The sequence below is a fragment of the Varanus komodoensis genome, unplaced genomic scaffold (genome assembly GCF_004798865.1).
Source record: "Varanus komodoensis strain SLA01 unplaced genomic scaffold, ASM479886v1 scaffold9, whole genome shotgun sequence".
Lineage (NCBI taxonomy): Eukaryota > Metazoa > Chordata > Lepidosauria > Squamata > Varanidae > Varanus > Varanus komodoensis.
The window spans coordinates 28181356-28198046 of NW_025336598.1; the positions used below are offsets into that span (position 1 = coordinate 28181356).

The following is a 16691-nucleotide window of genomic DNA, read 5'->3' on the forward strand; positions in this document are numbered from 1 at the left end:
CCAACTGATGGCCAGAGATTCTACTGTATCTTTTTGCCGGTGCTCTTATATGCCAATTCACTGAAGCAAGACTAATAGCAAGAGCAAGAGGTGCTAACTTGTCCTGAACATTAAACTCCTCAAATCAAATGCATTTATTGCATAGACACGTTTAATATATCTCGCAAATGCTTTTCATTCCACAGGTTACCCATCAGTAGCATGTTTCAGGAATTGTCTTTGGCCAGCACTTTCACTGTTTGAAATAGTGCAACACTGAAGCAATGGAAGGACAAGGAACACATATATCATGGGGGGTAACAAGTGTTGTTAAACCAGCTCATTTTAATGTGGATATTTCAAAGAAATTTAATGTAAACATACACTCAGTTGTGGCACTGCCAAATTGTTAAGCATTTTCATCAGAATCTTCAGAACTTGATTCACTCTCAGTCTCACTGTGATCTGTACTGCTGGAATCACTCTCATCGCTGCTCCCTTCACCAGTGTCTTCGGCTTCTTCACCCCGTTGGCTATCTAATGTGGATAGATTAAGATACACACACGCATCAGCCTGGAAATTAAAATATCCAGGGGCTCCTCCGCCCATTCCCTGGCCTTGCCTGCATCCTCTCTCCCATGCACCTTGCCTGTCTTGGGGACAGGCAATGACCACAACATAGCTGCTATCATCTCCACGCACTTCCTTCTGCTGCTTTCCTTAGATCCAGGAGGTTACCAGATCTTCATGGGAAAAGCAATGGACATAGACTGCTTTCCATATATCTTTCTTTCAGCATTTTGGAAATGAACATGGGTGCTGCCCATCTTTTCTTCCTTTCCCTACATTTGACACGAGGCAGCACTGAGATGTCTATTCGTACGTACAGTATGGCTTCTCCTAGGACACATGGAGCTGCCACCATAAATTCCCATAAAGGTGCTTGGGCAAGGGCTACCTGCCCCAAGCACAGAAAAAGAACGGGCCAAATGGCCCCTTGAAATCCTGCACAGCCAGAGAAACAACATTGCTAGTGGCAACATTTAAAGGAACTTGTCTCTGCTTTAATCTTCTGAAAGTTTGCTTGTTAGATTTGCTTGCTTGTTAGATTTATATCCCACCTTTTTCTTTTTTGGAGAACTCAAGGTGGCTTACATCATTCTCTTCTTCCTGCTCTCAACCTTATCCCCACAAAAACAACCCTGTGGGGTAGGTTGGGCTAAGATTCTGTGACTGGCCCAGAGTCACCCAGTTGGCTGCATGGCTGAGCGGGGACTAGAACCCAGAGCCCCTGAGGCCAAGATCCATGCTCTTAACCACTACGCCACACTGGCTCTCTGTTGTCTGTTACATTTGAAAAAATTCTTGTGTCCCTTGAGCCACTGAGAAAAGCTCTCTTTTCTTTTTTCTTTTCCTGCCTTTCTCTTACCCTAGTGGTCACTTTGGATCAAGGAATGGGCTGGAAAAATCTCAGATATCTGGCTGAGTGGACATATACATTTTTATAAAATCACTCAGGAACTTGAAATATTTTCCAGCTCTGCAAAGGGCTAGGCAGTGAACAGTGGAGAAGAATGTGGGATATTTGCAAGACTGTAGGAGGTGGGCTCTTGGGGCAAACGTGGGCGCTCCCCTTATATGGCCAGAGAAACTTTCTGCGAAAACACCACCATTTGATATAACCCTGAGTGTCCGTGGATGAGAGGGCACGCAGTACCAATAGCCCTCCACTACTGAGGGACCAATTTGCCTTTTGCTCCTCCTCTGCCTGAATTGTTTCCATCTCAGCTGGTCATTATAAGATGTTTGCAACATTAAGAAATGGTATCTGAGTTTGCTATTTCCTTCTTTCTTCCCCATACTTTCCCCTTCTGTCCTCCGCCTTTAAAGCTGCTCTGGGAGTCCTTTTGGCAAAAGAGTGAGGAATTATAGTAAATACCACTGATACAATGATTCTGAAAAATGTGGAACAGGTGCAGATGATTTTTTCCAATATCATTAACACTAATTTTGCAAATAACAGTATAATCCTATGCATTCGGTGCACATGACTTCTAGGTAAACATGCATAGGATTCAGCTGTAACTGGGGTAACTCAAAATTTTTACCATTTATTGGAATGAGAGTATGGATAGGGAACAAGCTTCTGATTTGCTTTGGTTTCACAGGCCATGTCAGTTCAACAGGATCCAAATGTTTCTCTTGGTGGAGAGCAGAAACATTTGAAAATAGTTTGTACTATTTACCATTTTTCACACTTACCTAATAGTAGTTTGTGCTCAATAAGTGGAAGAAACTGCTTGGCCTCAGGGTTGTCTGGTTCATATATTAAAACTGGAATTTGACAAGAGGGATTATTGTCTATATAGAGAATTTCCAAAAAGAGCTATTAGTTCTTACAAATGCAAAAATTATGGTGGTCCCTCTTTCTAGATCAAATAGTCAAGTTAAAACAAAACATGAAGGATATGCAAAATCCATATTGCCAAGGTAGCCAAAGCCTTATTTTGATTAGTTTCAAAGTAAAAAGAGTGTCACCATTATAGCAGCACATCCCAACATTTCAACTACTTTTCTTGGAACTTTTAAAAATCAATTTTTCTCTGAACAACTTTGGGGGGAGGGGTGCAGGAATGGTTTGGTTTACATTTTAAGGTAAACCTGCTTAACCTGCATTTCCTGAATCAACATGCAACCCGAAATGCAGTTATCCTTGGGTATTCATGCTTCAAATTTCATAATACAGTTCTCCAGTGAAAACATGCATACAAAATGTGCATATTAGTGGAAATTATATAGAAAATTGTATAGAAAAACAAGGAAAATTGATTGTGAAAACAGTACCTATAGGCAAAATTGTGTATAAAAAAGAATGTAGTAGAATGTAGTACAAGAAAGGTGCATGAAAATGCAGACTTAAGTAATTATGGAAACTGGTACAGGAATAGGACAAAATAAACTTGAAAAATGAGAAGCAGAGAGAAAATTGATAGATCTGTCTACCCACTGCTTTCCAACATTAAAGCTACAATTTTCCTTTAAAGGAACAAACAGGATTTTCCTTTTCTAACACTGCTCTTTCCTCAGAATTGAAACTGATCAGACCACACTTTTTTTTTAATTTCTTCTTTAATTAGATCAAGAAATCCCTTGCTTTTGTCATCTGCCTAGATGATTCATGAGATACACAAGTGCATTTCATGTACTTCCATGCTTTCAAATTTTAATATTAGTACTTGGGGACCAGGTGACAAACAGGATCATTAATGGAGGGAAGTATTAAAGCTTTCTGCTTCTCCCCTGTGCCATAACTGTAATGACCCCAAATTACGCCTGTCAGCCTCTGCCTGCCACAGGAGAGGTGATTTTCACAGGAATTGGTGAAGGGGGGAAGTATTAAGTTCTGTTTCTCCATGTGCCATTCTTGCATTCCTGATCAAAGCTCTTGCTTTGCAATTTAAAATGTGAAAAAAACATGCATTTCACCCATTGTCTAGTTTGGAGACATACTACTCCACTGACTTGTACAGGCAGCAGTCAAAATTAGGAAAACCAAGGTAACTGATTCCCTTCTAAGATTCCTGCCACTCTTCCTCCATTACAGTTCCCAGAATTTTTGGCAGTTAAGTGTTCTACAAGTGAAATAAGTTTGAAGCATATAAAGGGAGAGTGCTACCACCTTAAGATCTTTCTCTATGAGTAATTATTTCGGAAACAATCCAAACCCTTGAATAATCAATCAGATCTGAAGGTTAGTGTAAATGCATTTTAGATCTTGCTCTTATATAAGCAACAGCCTAAAATATGTAAACAAATTCATGTACCTAAGTAACCATTACCTAAATGACAGGAAAGAGGGATATGGAAAAAGAATGCACATCAGATCAATTATATGCAGTACTTACTCATCTGGCAAAGTTTTTTTGCAAGACTGTATTTCCGTTCCATTATTGCATTCAGAAACTATAAAGGATATTTGAAATGATGCATATTAATACAAAAGGTTTTTTCCCAGTCGACAAATTGAGAATTATTTGTAACAAACTTTCAAGGAAAACAATTTCTTACATTCAAATAACAAAGCCTCAGAATTTGAACATAAATTCATTTTAATTTATGAAATTCTGAAATTTCCTCCTCACTCCCAATCCTAAATCCTGCAGATTTTCCATTTTTCTGTGGGACTGCCATCATGCCACACTCTTAGAGCAGTGCGAGCCAACTGCCCTGGCTCAGAATCCACCCAGTTTCTCTCAAAGGCCCAACTAAACGGCAAGCTATTCATGCCGAGTCCAACTTGACTTTCAGGGGTTTCTGCATGGCAGCTTCTCTCCTTTACATCAGCAGATAAACCACTGAAAGGGCATCTGGCAGTGACGTCAGACTCTCCACACACTGAAAAGGCTACACTGAGAAGGAATGTAGCCTTCTCATCTGTTTTTGCAGAAGAAGCTGTCCTAGGCTGCTGAAGTATAGGCAGCTCCTCTTATATGGACTGCTTTATCTGCCACCTATTAAGACTTTCTGAGCTGCCTTCACCTTTAGGGGTTAGGCAGGTAGTGACCGGAGAAAAAAAAAATGAGGTGTGTCATTTGGTCCTCCGGAAGATTTGTTAATCCTGCTCTGATGCCTTTTTTAAAAAATGTAGTCCCTTCTGTAAAAAGCAAGATACTGCAGGTTTTTAAATATTTTTAACCATCTTGCTCTGGTTATTTCAGCTGAGGGACAATTTTATCTACTGCTCTGTTGCCATTTTTGTTTGCTCACATTTTAAAACACGCTTCAAATCTTGGTTATTAATGGAAGCTGCTGTGGAAAGTGAAGCACTGAAGGCGGGGTATGAAGGACTCAACACTGGGCCTGTGGACAAGGTCGTAGATATATTACTAGCCAGCAGCAATAGAATATGATCGGCTAATCTGTAAGGAGAAGCCTGATATCTTTTCCTATTCATTCTCAATATAAAGAAAGATTTTTGAAGAACAAATATATAATAGAATGAGAGAATTTTAAAACTCGGTACGATAGAAATGTAACATGTATTATGGCTATTCTTTACAATAGCTAGGAGCTTTTAAACTACAGGAGCCATAAAATCTGGTAGTCACAATATTCTTAGAGATGACAGAACAAATGTGTAGTGCCAGAGCAGTAGTTATGATGGAAGTGCTATAACTATATCAACAGTTATAGCACCGTACATCTGCTGCTGGAGCGATGTTACAATCTAACTGCAGGCAGATTGAATGGCACGTAGTTTTAGGATTGGAGCAAAAAATACTTCATCCCCTTTACATATTGTTGGAGAACATTTACCATTACATAGATTTTAATTCTAGTCATGCCTACTATTCACTGTTTAGATACATAAAATGTCAGATTTTATTTCATTCAACAGAACTTTACAATTATCTAAACAATCTTATCACATATCAAAATGCTTGGACATTAATTTTCACTCTACAGAAGGCCAATTTTGTTAAAATGCCTTAAGAAGAATGCGTAAGAAGTTATTGTACCTCTCCCATTAATTGTAGTGGTGCAATTCTCTTTTTAGCTTCATTTTGATTTTGTTCATTGGTTTCATCGTCAGAGCTATCTGGTGGCTTCTCATTAGCATTCTGTTTATCCACACTCTTTGTTTGCATTTCAGTACTGACCCCATCACTGGAAGCCTTTTCAACATTCTTGGAGTTCTTAATTTTTTCATCTGCACAAAATTAATGTGTTATATATAAAAAGAGCAAGAGTCAGTTCCAGTAAGTAGATGGCATTTCAAATACCATACAGACTCTTTACAAATATATTAATATAGAAAAGCTAATGTACGCAAAATCACATCATGATTTACTGGATACTAGTTTCAAAAATATTTGCTATTTCACTGCTTCTCATGTTAAATAATATTTAAATATCGTTAAGGTAAATGGAGTCAAGCTTCTGTGCAACAGGGTGAATTAAGTTAAAACATATGCACTTTTAGATATCCTTATTGAATGACAGCTGATATTTTATCACACCCCTTGTGTGAAAGAATGGCTGTGGGTACACATGAGTGCATGTGCTGCAAGCCCCTACCTGCTTTTGTGGCATTTAAATGCTTCTGTGGGGGGCACTCCACCCATCCGCCCCACAAAGCTTGCCCTCCTTGGTTTAAGCTATTTCTGCTCCATCTTTTCAGTAAATTATGGGTAAATCACATGGGTGAGTCAACTGAAAACCATTTTTAAGCTGATGCACATTTACTGAAGAGATAATTCCACTGGAATCAGTGGGTCTTACTTCCAAGTAACATACATAGGACTGAGCAAAAAATTAAAATGCCATGAATTAGGCTGAAAGCTAAAGGAAGACCTATGAGAAAAAAATGTCATGACCCAAAATGAAAAAATGATTTATACAATTGAAATATTGTTACATATTAGAAAAACTAGCACTGATATACTGACATATATTGAAAAAACTAACCAAGACTTTATTTCATTATCAAATTATCTGCTCTCTCAGCTTTATATTCTTAAGAGCAAAGTACACCTTAAAGTGTTATCCAAGGCTAGATGGCCTTTTGTTCTTAGACTATACAAGGAATTCTTGAAAGCTAAATTAAGACTACAGATCTATTATAACTACCTGGGTGGAAGCTTCCTTGAACTCAGCAGGGTTCGTACCTGCTGAGATCCATACAGGATTGCACTGATTTTGAGGGACTCCCATTCAAGCTAACTATTCTTAAACAAAGCCAGTTAAATTATAGTTGCCTTGAACCACCTCAGTGCTTCTTGAGTCATGAGTAAACTGTGGCATGCTTTCAACTGGTCCTCTGGAAAAGCATAAAAAATCAATAGAAGAAAATGCTAAAGGTCTTTTTCAGACCTTTTAAACAATGCTCAGTTCCTTCTACACTCAAATGCTCCTATACTATAGGAATCTGGGAAAATAGGAGTATTTTTAAGCAGCACTGCATATACTACTAAAAGTGCATGTGTTCTCCCTGTAGTTACTGAATTTTGGCTATCAGACAGCTCAGCAACATGCTGAATAAGCAAGGTTAGAAAGATCTCCTCTTTCTCTTCATTTTATGGATTAAGTACCAGTGATCTGATACACAGGAGTTAATTTAGAAGTCTTTGAGCAGCCTCCAACAGAGGCTGAAGTATTTTAAGAAATGAGAGTCTACAAATAATAAACCAAAATATCCAACAGTACAATTCTCAGTTTCAGGTCAGTATTAGAGGAACAAGCGTCTTGTTACTCTCTTTCCTCAGAGACAATGAAATATCAGAGCCTTGTGAATTAGTCAGTTCAGCAAGGGTATAATTGAACTTTATCCACTACACTCCATTTTGTTTTTTTATTTTTAGGGGAGATGTTTTGTTTTTGACTGTTGCTGTGATGCAACAGCTTTTAACTTTGCTTCAGAATTTAAAAACAAATTCTAAGATGTATACCCCATCTTTGTGTAAATAGATTTATTCATGCCTTTGTATACCTAATCTGGAATCCTCTAGAACCTAGAGCCTAGGTGAAGGGTGATTAAAATATATTTTAATCAATTTCCAGATGCTTTGTGATGACTAAAACCCCCCACAGGTCTATACAACTTCCCTCCTCCTAGTTCTTTATTAACATACCTGGACTGCCATCTCTTCCCTCAAACTTGTTCATGACCTACCATATCTCTGTTAGACACATCAGTAAGTCTCCATAGGGCAGTTTTTTTTGCATTTAAAAATATACAACCATCTAACCTTTTATTTAGTAGGGCTGAGTGAGCTATGACATCACATACAATATATGATACAAGAGTATAGCTCAAAAACAGTTAACAGGAATAAGAGGTAAGGGCTACGCATACGAAGCAATTTTCCTTTAGAAGTCAGGATTTCCTTCAAGGCTAGGAAAACTATGCTACTTATGACAGTTTACTTGTCAGTTATTGATACTTAGTTGAAAGAAGAAATAGTGGGACAGCGAAACTGAAAGATGACCTATATTATCTTCTTTTGTTTCATGCCTGAAATCTGGCCTGATAAAAGAAAACATTAAGGTCGTATAAATTAGCCAATTAAGTGATTAATCAAATAAAATCTTTGATTGCTTTTAAGGCTACCCCAATTAATTTGTAGCAGATATTACAATATTTTAATCATTAATACAAATACAGTGGTACCTTGCTCATGAACTTAATCTGCTCCAGGAATCTGGTCGTGACCCAAATTGGTCATGAGCCAAGTTAAATTTCCCCATAAGGTTCAATGTAAATAAGGTTAATCTGTTCTGTAACTATTTTTTTATCAGAAAAATGTGAAGCAAAGTGACAAAGAACAACAAAGATCGTGGCCATCTCTCTCCCCGCCCCCAAGCACGAGTGCAGCCATCTCCCTGTCCCCCCAGCACGACTGAGATCGCACCTGTCATCCCTGCATGCACCCATCATCCCGGCACACTGTGGGAGGGGGAGACGGGCACGATCGTGCTGGGGGCGGAGATGGCCAAGATCGCGGTTGCACTCCTGCAGGAAAGACGGGCATGATCTCGGCCATTTCCCTCCCCCACCCCCAGCACAATCGCGGCCATCTCCCCACTCGGCGGTGGTCATGGTCGTGGTCGCCACCCAATGCAGAGTTCACGACCTGAGTGAAAATTTTTATGAAATTTTTGTTCACGACCACGATTTGGTCATGAACTGAACCGTACAAACATAAGCTACAGAGGGCAGATGTTATTGTGGAAGAATTGCTCTGCCTCCTCTTGTACATGAGAGAGTGCCTCTTCTATGGTGCCCTTTGTAACATGTGTTTTAATTCCCTTTGTTTGTACTTTCAAATTAATCAGAAAATGAGAAGTGAAAGTGAACAATGCCTACATCTATCTGTTTGATGTAAAAAGAATAAGACCAAATATAACTCTTGAGCTACATTCAACATTATGCAAGCAGACTTCCACTCATGAAACAGGAGGGCATAGGGCCCTCTGGAGCAGATATGGCAAGGTAAGGTGCTGATGGTGAGGAAGGCAGAATTTGATTTGCCAGCACTGTCCACTCTTCTGGTAGGAAACTGCTGAATGTAACCCACAGCTGCATGATAGCAAACTCTCTCCTCCCAATATTAAATGGTTACAGTTAGTGTTGAAGGATATTTCAGTGAGAAGATCAACAATAAAGGAATGGTTGGAATACTCCTTTTGGATTAGTAGTTGCTCCATGAAGTTCAAAACTAACATTAATGGCATTTCTATCATAAAGTCAAGGAAATATCCTTTTGAAATTATGCATACCATAATATATAGACATGAAAGCTGAAATGAAATATATTTTGTCTGAACCAACCATTGACTTTGGATTCTGTCTTAGCCTCAGTTATCAAAGCTTCATGATTCAGTCTCTGTAAATCAGTTTTTAAATGTTGATCATTATGAATTTCTAAGTGGGAAAAAACAGAAATATGGGGTAGAGACACACTGCAAATTAACAGCAACACTGATATTCTCATATTTATCTTATATTTTGATAGCAGGGAATCCATACTATTTAACATGTTGACTGTATGTCTGATATATCAATCAAACTAACATATAGTACTAGAAATACAAGTTCTACTAAAATCATAAAATCAGTGTTCATTTAGTGAGTCCAACTGATGTGCACTCAGGAACCACAGTCCTCATTCAGTCTTTCTCTCCCTTAATTTCAGAGAAGTATTTGTTGGATTGCTTGCTATTAGCTACAATAGACAGTAAGTGACAAATGAGTTTAAGTATAGAATATTTAACCCCAGATATTGAGGTACTGATGTTTTAAACCCCATCAATCACTGGCTACTAGTCTTGAAACCTAGGAGGCCTGTCTACGATTGTGATGTGTGGAGAGCCTGGACTTGCTTCAGTGAAGGCCAAGGTGGTTAGGGCCAAAGCTGCAGAAGTCACTAAAACAGAGATACACTTCATGGGTTAATCAGTTTGTAGTACCAGAGCAAACCAATCTACTGGATTATGATTCAGCAGTGGTGGTGGTGATGAACCTTTAAGGAGATACCAAAAATTTGATTAAACACAAAAGCTTATTGGTGAGGATCCCCTATAAACTATGCAAATTGTTCAGAGACCTCAAAGCTAATAATGATACAGGTTTATCAGGACTGACCATTCTCACCAAAAGATTTTTCAAGAGAGACTGAAAGATCAGTTGTGGAGTATTTGCTTTGTATGCATGCAAAAGAACCCAAGTATGATATGCAACATTTTATTTATTTATTTAGGATATTTGTATGCCGTCCTTTGCAAGAGCCTCAGGACAGCTTACACAATAAAATAAAAATACCTAACATAACATAAATAAATTAGAAGCTGCAAGCAGAGCTGGAAAAGACCCCATATTGAAGCCTTAGACAGTCACTGTCAGTCACTGGAGACAATCCTGAGTGAAGTGGACAATTGGTCTGACGTGGTATAAGGTTAGAACTGGGCCAAACATTTGGCAGCCGTGAGAGCAGTTGGGGTGGGGGTGCTTGGCACTGAAATAAAGATGCCCCTGGAGATAGGGGCAATGGTGAAACTTTCAGGAGTATAGGAGTGCTTACCTTATTCTCAACATCATGACGCAGCCAAGGGGTTTCTCCCCTTGCTTTTTAATGTTAAATAAAACATGTTTCAGAGCTATGGAGACCTTTGTGCCACTATGAGTAGGATAAACTGATCCCAGGGTCCTTCTCCAGGAGCCACTTCCAAAGGAAGTGAGGCAGGAGGCTACCAGGAGGAGGGCCTTTCCATTATAGCACCCCAGTTGTGCAGTTAGCTCCCCAAAGCACTGTACATGGTGCCTACTTTGTATTCTTTCCAGCTCCAGGTGAAGACCTTTTTATTCTCCCAGCGTTTTAACAGTTTTTTAACTTAATTTTTAGTATTGCATTTTAGCCTGTATTGCTGCTATACTTCTGTGCTGATTCAATTCAAATTCCTATTACAGTTTCTTGTTTTAGGTTAATTGGATCTTACATGTGTTTGTGTGAGTGTTTAAAAATTTTCTTAATTTTTGTTAACTCCCCAGAGAGTCTTGACTATTGAGTGGTATCAAAACAAAACAAAACAAAACAAACAAATATTGTCCATTGCATATGTTTCCATGTCCGCAAGATAATTTTGCACTCTGCTGTCTTAGGCCCCATCTAACAGTACATCACAGGAACTGTCTATAGACAAAGGCTGGCTCCCTTGGCTAAAGTCAGACATGACTGGATTTAATGTCAAGGGGAAACCTTTCCTTTGACCTAACAGTACAGGACTGCATAGGCCTGCTATAAATCACACACACACACACACACACACACACACACACACACACACACAAATCTCACCTGCTTCTTCTTCTATGCAGTCATGTAATCTTACACTCATCTTTGGATTTTTATGTTTTGCAATCCTTGTTAAAGTTTTCCGTCTAAGTATTGCAAGTGTTTTCCAAGGGAAAGATAAAAAACACAAGTACTTTTATATATACAGACTAAGAATACAGAGAATTTATGCTCTGAATTTCTAGCTCTATTACTATTTGCATTTGGCATACTTTTTATGGCAAAGAACATTTTACGTCCATCTGCTGCCATCTAACATTGACAGGCAAGAAAAACTACTTAGAACTAATGCTGTATTTCCCAGACTGCTTCTCCATCACCGCCTGAGGACTGGTGTGCATATTACACTTACTATGGAGACATGCAGGCAAGTGAATCCTGTCTTAACATTTAGAAGTGCTTACCATGCAGAACATCACAATCATAAGGAGAACTCCCTTCCTCTCATCAATAGCCACTAGGAATATTCATGGAAGTCCTCAACGCAAGAGCTACATGTGCTTTGCACATCTAGACTTCACAGCAGGGGCAGGGATGTCATGTTTTGGATAGCATTCCCAGATGGACACGATATATAGCACACTCTAAAAGGGGTTCAGGAGTATGCCTTAAGACCTGTTTGAGATCTACACTGTTGCATAAAAGGATAACAGTTAACTATTGAAAAAGCTCACTGTCAGCAATTTATTCTTATAACAAAATTAATTAAGAACTCAACTGAAGTGAGACTTACTTTTCTAACGATTTAGCTGCACATAACAAGATCTGCTTTGATGGAGTGTAAGGCCTGCTTGCAGATTCATTTCCACATCCCATGCTGCCTTGGTTTAAAAAAAAAGGAAAAAGAAGCCAGGGGGTGGGTGGGGAGAACCATCACATTTTTAAAAAACATGAACTGCAGAATAATGATTCGCACTAAGCTTCTAACCAACCGCTGTGGCTTTCTATTTATTTCTTCCTTTCTTGTATTCTCTTCTTTGAGATACCAAGATCAAGGGCTGATTTTGGCTTAGTAGCAAGCCAAATAGAATACAGAATATGTTCACAAAATAAATGATTCAAACTGTGAAGGAATCTATACATAATCTAAAACTTAATTAGTTTAAAACAACACTATAAAGGGCATATAATTACAGAACTTTAGCTGATGTAACAGAAAATCTCAGATAGAAAGGTCCTGGTTTAAGCTTGCAAACAATAACAAATATTGCACTGTAAAATGCCCTATTCATATCTAAAATCCGGTAATTTCTGATACACAGGTTGCAATCAGAAGCATGCTTATTTGAAACTAAAGCCTAGCTGAAGTGGAACTTGCATGACTGTAGTATAATTATTAGTGGAAGGCACTTATGTCTAATATGTGCTTTATAAAAGAATTTCAATCCATAAGTCATTACGTAGGTTTCAGATGTCTCATTAATTCTTCCCATGTTCACAGTTTGCTTTTACAATGCTGTCTGACCATCCTCAATCACATCTGGAGATGAAATAATCTCCAGTGTTTCTGGAGTGATCTACAACAATAGCTTGTAGGCTCTGCAACTCCTTGTCAAGGGAATATAGGCTGAAATATAACCCTGGAAAAGAAAGTAACTGGTGGGTGCTATCTATTTCTTAATTTTATCCATGTATTTTAATTGATTTTATCTTCTGTTTTGATTCACTTGCCTTTATGTTTTAATCATCATCATTTTGTATTTTATTGTAAACTTCTTTTAGCACCACTTGTAGGATATAAACATAATGAATAAAATGCATTGGAAAAGAAAAAAAATCCTTAACATTGCAGTCCTATGCACCTCTATTCAGAAGTAATTCTTAAGTTCAGAGGAATTTGTTTCAGTTGATTGTAGCATCATTCTTCATATTGATTTTTGCATGACTTTTCAGACTCCAAAATGTGATATAATTTGTGTTCTTGAACATTAATACAGCTCAAATCTGCTACAAAAAATGATCACATCCTGCATGTTCCAGCAACTGAATATTACTACTATGGTACCACTGGATTAATCCAGATTCAGACCCTGTCTGGATCCTGCACTCCCTGTGCAAGCAGATTCCTGTACATGAGTTCCCTTTCTGGTCATGCACTGTGATATGCAAGGGACAGCTCCATCACACACTCCAGTAATAGAAATCAGTCATGCTTCTTGGCACTTATTCCTGACTGCTTGTGTGTCAACTATTCTGGAATAATTGGTCAACCACAATGGCACAAAAGAGGAATATGGAGAAGGAGGGCTGGTCATGGTCTGTCTCACTGCTTAACCAAGGCCAAGATATGCTAAACTGGCTGGGCTTCCAACAAACGCAGCAAAGAGGAAATGGGTAGGGAATGGAACTCCAGAAGATAGGATGGGACCTGAAACAGAGTTGCTCTGTGATCTGGCTGGACCATTTCTGAAGGAGACCTGGGGTGTAGAGAAGCCCTTGAAGTCACAACATGGGAAGCAAGAGCAGGGACCAAGTGAACTGGGGGAATGGGTACAATTTTCATTGTTTCAGGAGATTTCAGCAAGGGAGCAAGTGTCAATGGACACAGCCAGGACACTGGGTTTGTCATGCAGAGTAGGGGTCTCAGGTTCTTGAGAGGCCATGCAATTGCAGATCTTGGTGTGCGCCAGGAATATGGCAGGAGTCAGGAACCAAGTGGTTTCAATGAGGCACTTCAGCAAAATGGTGGCAGCCTTGGGGGGGGGGATAGGAACCTAGTGATTTCCACAATAAAGTGTAGTGTCCTGCCTCTGTGCTATAGGTTAGGAACAAAGTGACAAAGTGGATGTGGTTTACCTGGATTCAGCAAGGCCTTTGACCTAGTGCCCCATAATATCCTGGCTGAGATATTGAGGAGTTTTGAGATAGACCAATGCACTGTTTGATGGATTAAGGGTATGGTTGACTGATCAAAAGCAGAGGGTAACCATTAGTGAGGAATCATCAGGATGGTGGCCAGTGACAAGCAGGGTCCCCCAGGGCTATGTCCCGGGGCTGATCCTGTTCAATCTTTTCATCAACAACATGGAAGAAGGGGTGAACAGTCTGCTGATCAAATTCACAGATGATACTAAAATGTGGGCAGTGGCCACAACTGAGGAGCAGGTACTCCAGATCCAAAAGGATTTGGGCAGACTATAGAAAAGGGCAGGAAACAACAGGATGGCATTCAGTGTGGATAAGTGCAAGGACTTGCACTTAGGGCATAGGAATAGGTGCCATAAGTACAGGTTAGGGGACAAGTGGCTGGAAAGCAGCACTTGTGAAAGAGATCTCGGAGTGCTGGTTGACTGCAGGCTAAACATGAGTCAGCCGTGTGACGCAGTGGTCAAGAGGCCAAATGCCACCCTTGGTTGCATAGCCAGAAGTGTGGCTTCTGGATCGTATTACTACCACTCTATATGACTCTGGTGCACCTGCAACTGGAGCATTGTGTTCAGTTCAGGGCCTCTCATTACAGGAAGGATATAGCCAGGTTAGAGTCAGTGCAGCATAGGGCCACAAGGATGGTGGCCGGATTGCAGGGAAAGACATATGAGGACTGAGGAATCTGGGTCTTTTCAGCCTTGAGGAGACTCAGAGGGCACCTGTTGGTGACATATGCGTATGTGAGGGGATGCCACATGGAGGTGGGTAGAGACCTGTCCTCCCCTGCAGAGGAGGGCAGGACGCACTCCAATGGAGCAAATCTCAGGGAACCAAGGTTCAATTTGGATGCCAGGAAGTAGTTCCTGACAGTACCCTGGGGTATGGAATGGGCTTTCACAGGAGGTGGTTGAGGCCCTATTGGTGAGGGTGTTCAAGGATAGGTTAGACATGCACATGGTAGGCATGTCATGAGCAGAGCTGGCTAGAACTAGAGGTCAGACTAGATGGCCTGAGAGACCCCTTCTGACTCGTTCTGTTTCTATGTTTCTATGACTTCAGTGCCAGAAAGAAGTGTGAAGGGGGCAAGAACTACTTAGACAGCACAGAACAGGGAGGAGAGGAACTACTTGGACATTAGAGCCTATAGCTTTTATGGGATTTAAACAAAGAAAATAAAGGGAAAAAACTCTGGGTCTAAGTAAAACAGACATGACAAAAGAGCACAGACAACTCCTGATTCAAAATGAACAGAAATTTTAATAAACATTGCTGAATGTACTCAAGACAGTACTTCATTGAGATTACAGTGCTTGAGGGTGGGAATCTGTGCCTGATCACTTGTCAATAATTACTCAACACACAGTGAAAATGATTTTTGCCTGGAGGTGTATCCACATGTAATTTCCAATTATTGTGCCTAATCAAATTGTGAGGCACTTAATCCAGTGCTGCATGATTAGATCATTCTGCTAAATCACTGTATGTGGCCAAATGCTAACAATATCAGGGCAAAATCACTTGCTGAATACTTTTCCTACTGAGCACCCTAAGATATAAAGATTGTCAGGGGAGTGGGGAAGAGGTGGGATGAAAGTCTCCAAGTGGGGGGGAGTTTCTTGTTGGTGATGGGTAAGCATGCCTTGTTAACAGGACACTGTCTAGTCCAGCTCTAGCTGTACCTCTTCTAGAGATGAAGAGTGAAGGAGCAGATCATCCAGATATAGATGGATGCCCTGATGTCAGAAATATGTATATAATGAGAGAAAGCATTATTTTTGACAAGTCTGGACACATAGCCTTACACTGAGAACACATAGGCCTCTCCTGCAAATGTTAGCCTTGGTAAGAGAATCTCCTTCATTTCCAGTGATCAAGGACTATCAATATATGGCGGCAGGAGTGTAGTAACTCACCTGCATGGAGTCCCTTTGGGCTGGTGTACAGTGTCTCCATAAGCAACTGCCAGTATGCTATAAACTTGTTTATGCATGTTAAATCTACTCCTTTTGGTGCTATGATATATAAAATAGAATAAGCTTCCCATGCTAGAAGGAAATGCTGGGCATCACCAGATGAAGGCAGGCACCACAACTGTTGGCACCATGTCTTGGGTGGAGAGGGATGACCAGGAAGGTTTTGGGTTTCTGAATTCTTTGGAAGGAAAAAAATTGGCCCGAGGGTTAGCATAGGGGAAAGGAATGGTCTGTTGGAAGATTTCTTGACCTCCTTTTTTGGAGGCAATATATACAACCTTTAGCTTCTCCTTTGTTTCTACTAGGGCCCTTTAAGATAATCTCTGAAAACTGGGCCCCTTTGAAGGCTTCTCCAGCTAAGCTGTCCTTACAGAAGCCTTCAATGCTCCATTATCATTAACCAGATAGATTTTCAGGTTACTGCAGTGGCTACAATAGATCTACACTGAACAAGAGTTTATCCTGTCCAGAATGAACAGGAAAACTGTATTTTGAAATTTTACCTAAGCCTCTGTAGAG

The 16691-nt window shown here is 39.9% G+C and overlaps 1 protein-coding gene across 1 annotated transcript in view; it reads right to left on the reverse strand.

Moving 5' to 3' along the window:
- Positions 1 to 388: 388 nt before the first annotated feature.
- The window catches only part of ERICH2 (glutamate rich 2), a 37141-nt gene continuing 20838 nt past the window's right edge, over positions 389 to 16691 (reverse strand). Inside the window, exons 4-10 of the mRNA XM_044418295.1 lie at positions 12065 to 12148; positions 11335 to 11417; positions 9312 to 9404; positions 5500 to 5690; positions 3886 to 3943; positions 2239 to 2314; positions 389 to 512 (exon numbers count right to left, since the gene is read on the reverse strand). Of these exons, the coding sequence (XP_044274230.1) occupies positions 389 to 512; positions 2239 to 2314; positions 3886 to 3943; positions 5500 to 5690; positions 9312 to 9404; positions 11335 to 11417; positions 12065 to 12148 (709 nt within the window). The remainder of the gene's footprint in view (positions 513 to 2238; positions 2315 to 3885; positions 3944 to 5499; positions 5691 to 9311; positions 9405 to 11334; positions 11418 to 12064; positions 12149 to 16691) is intronic.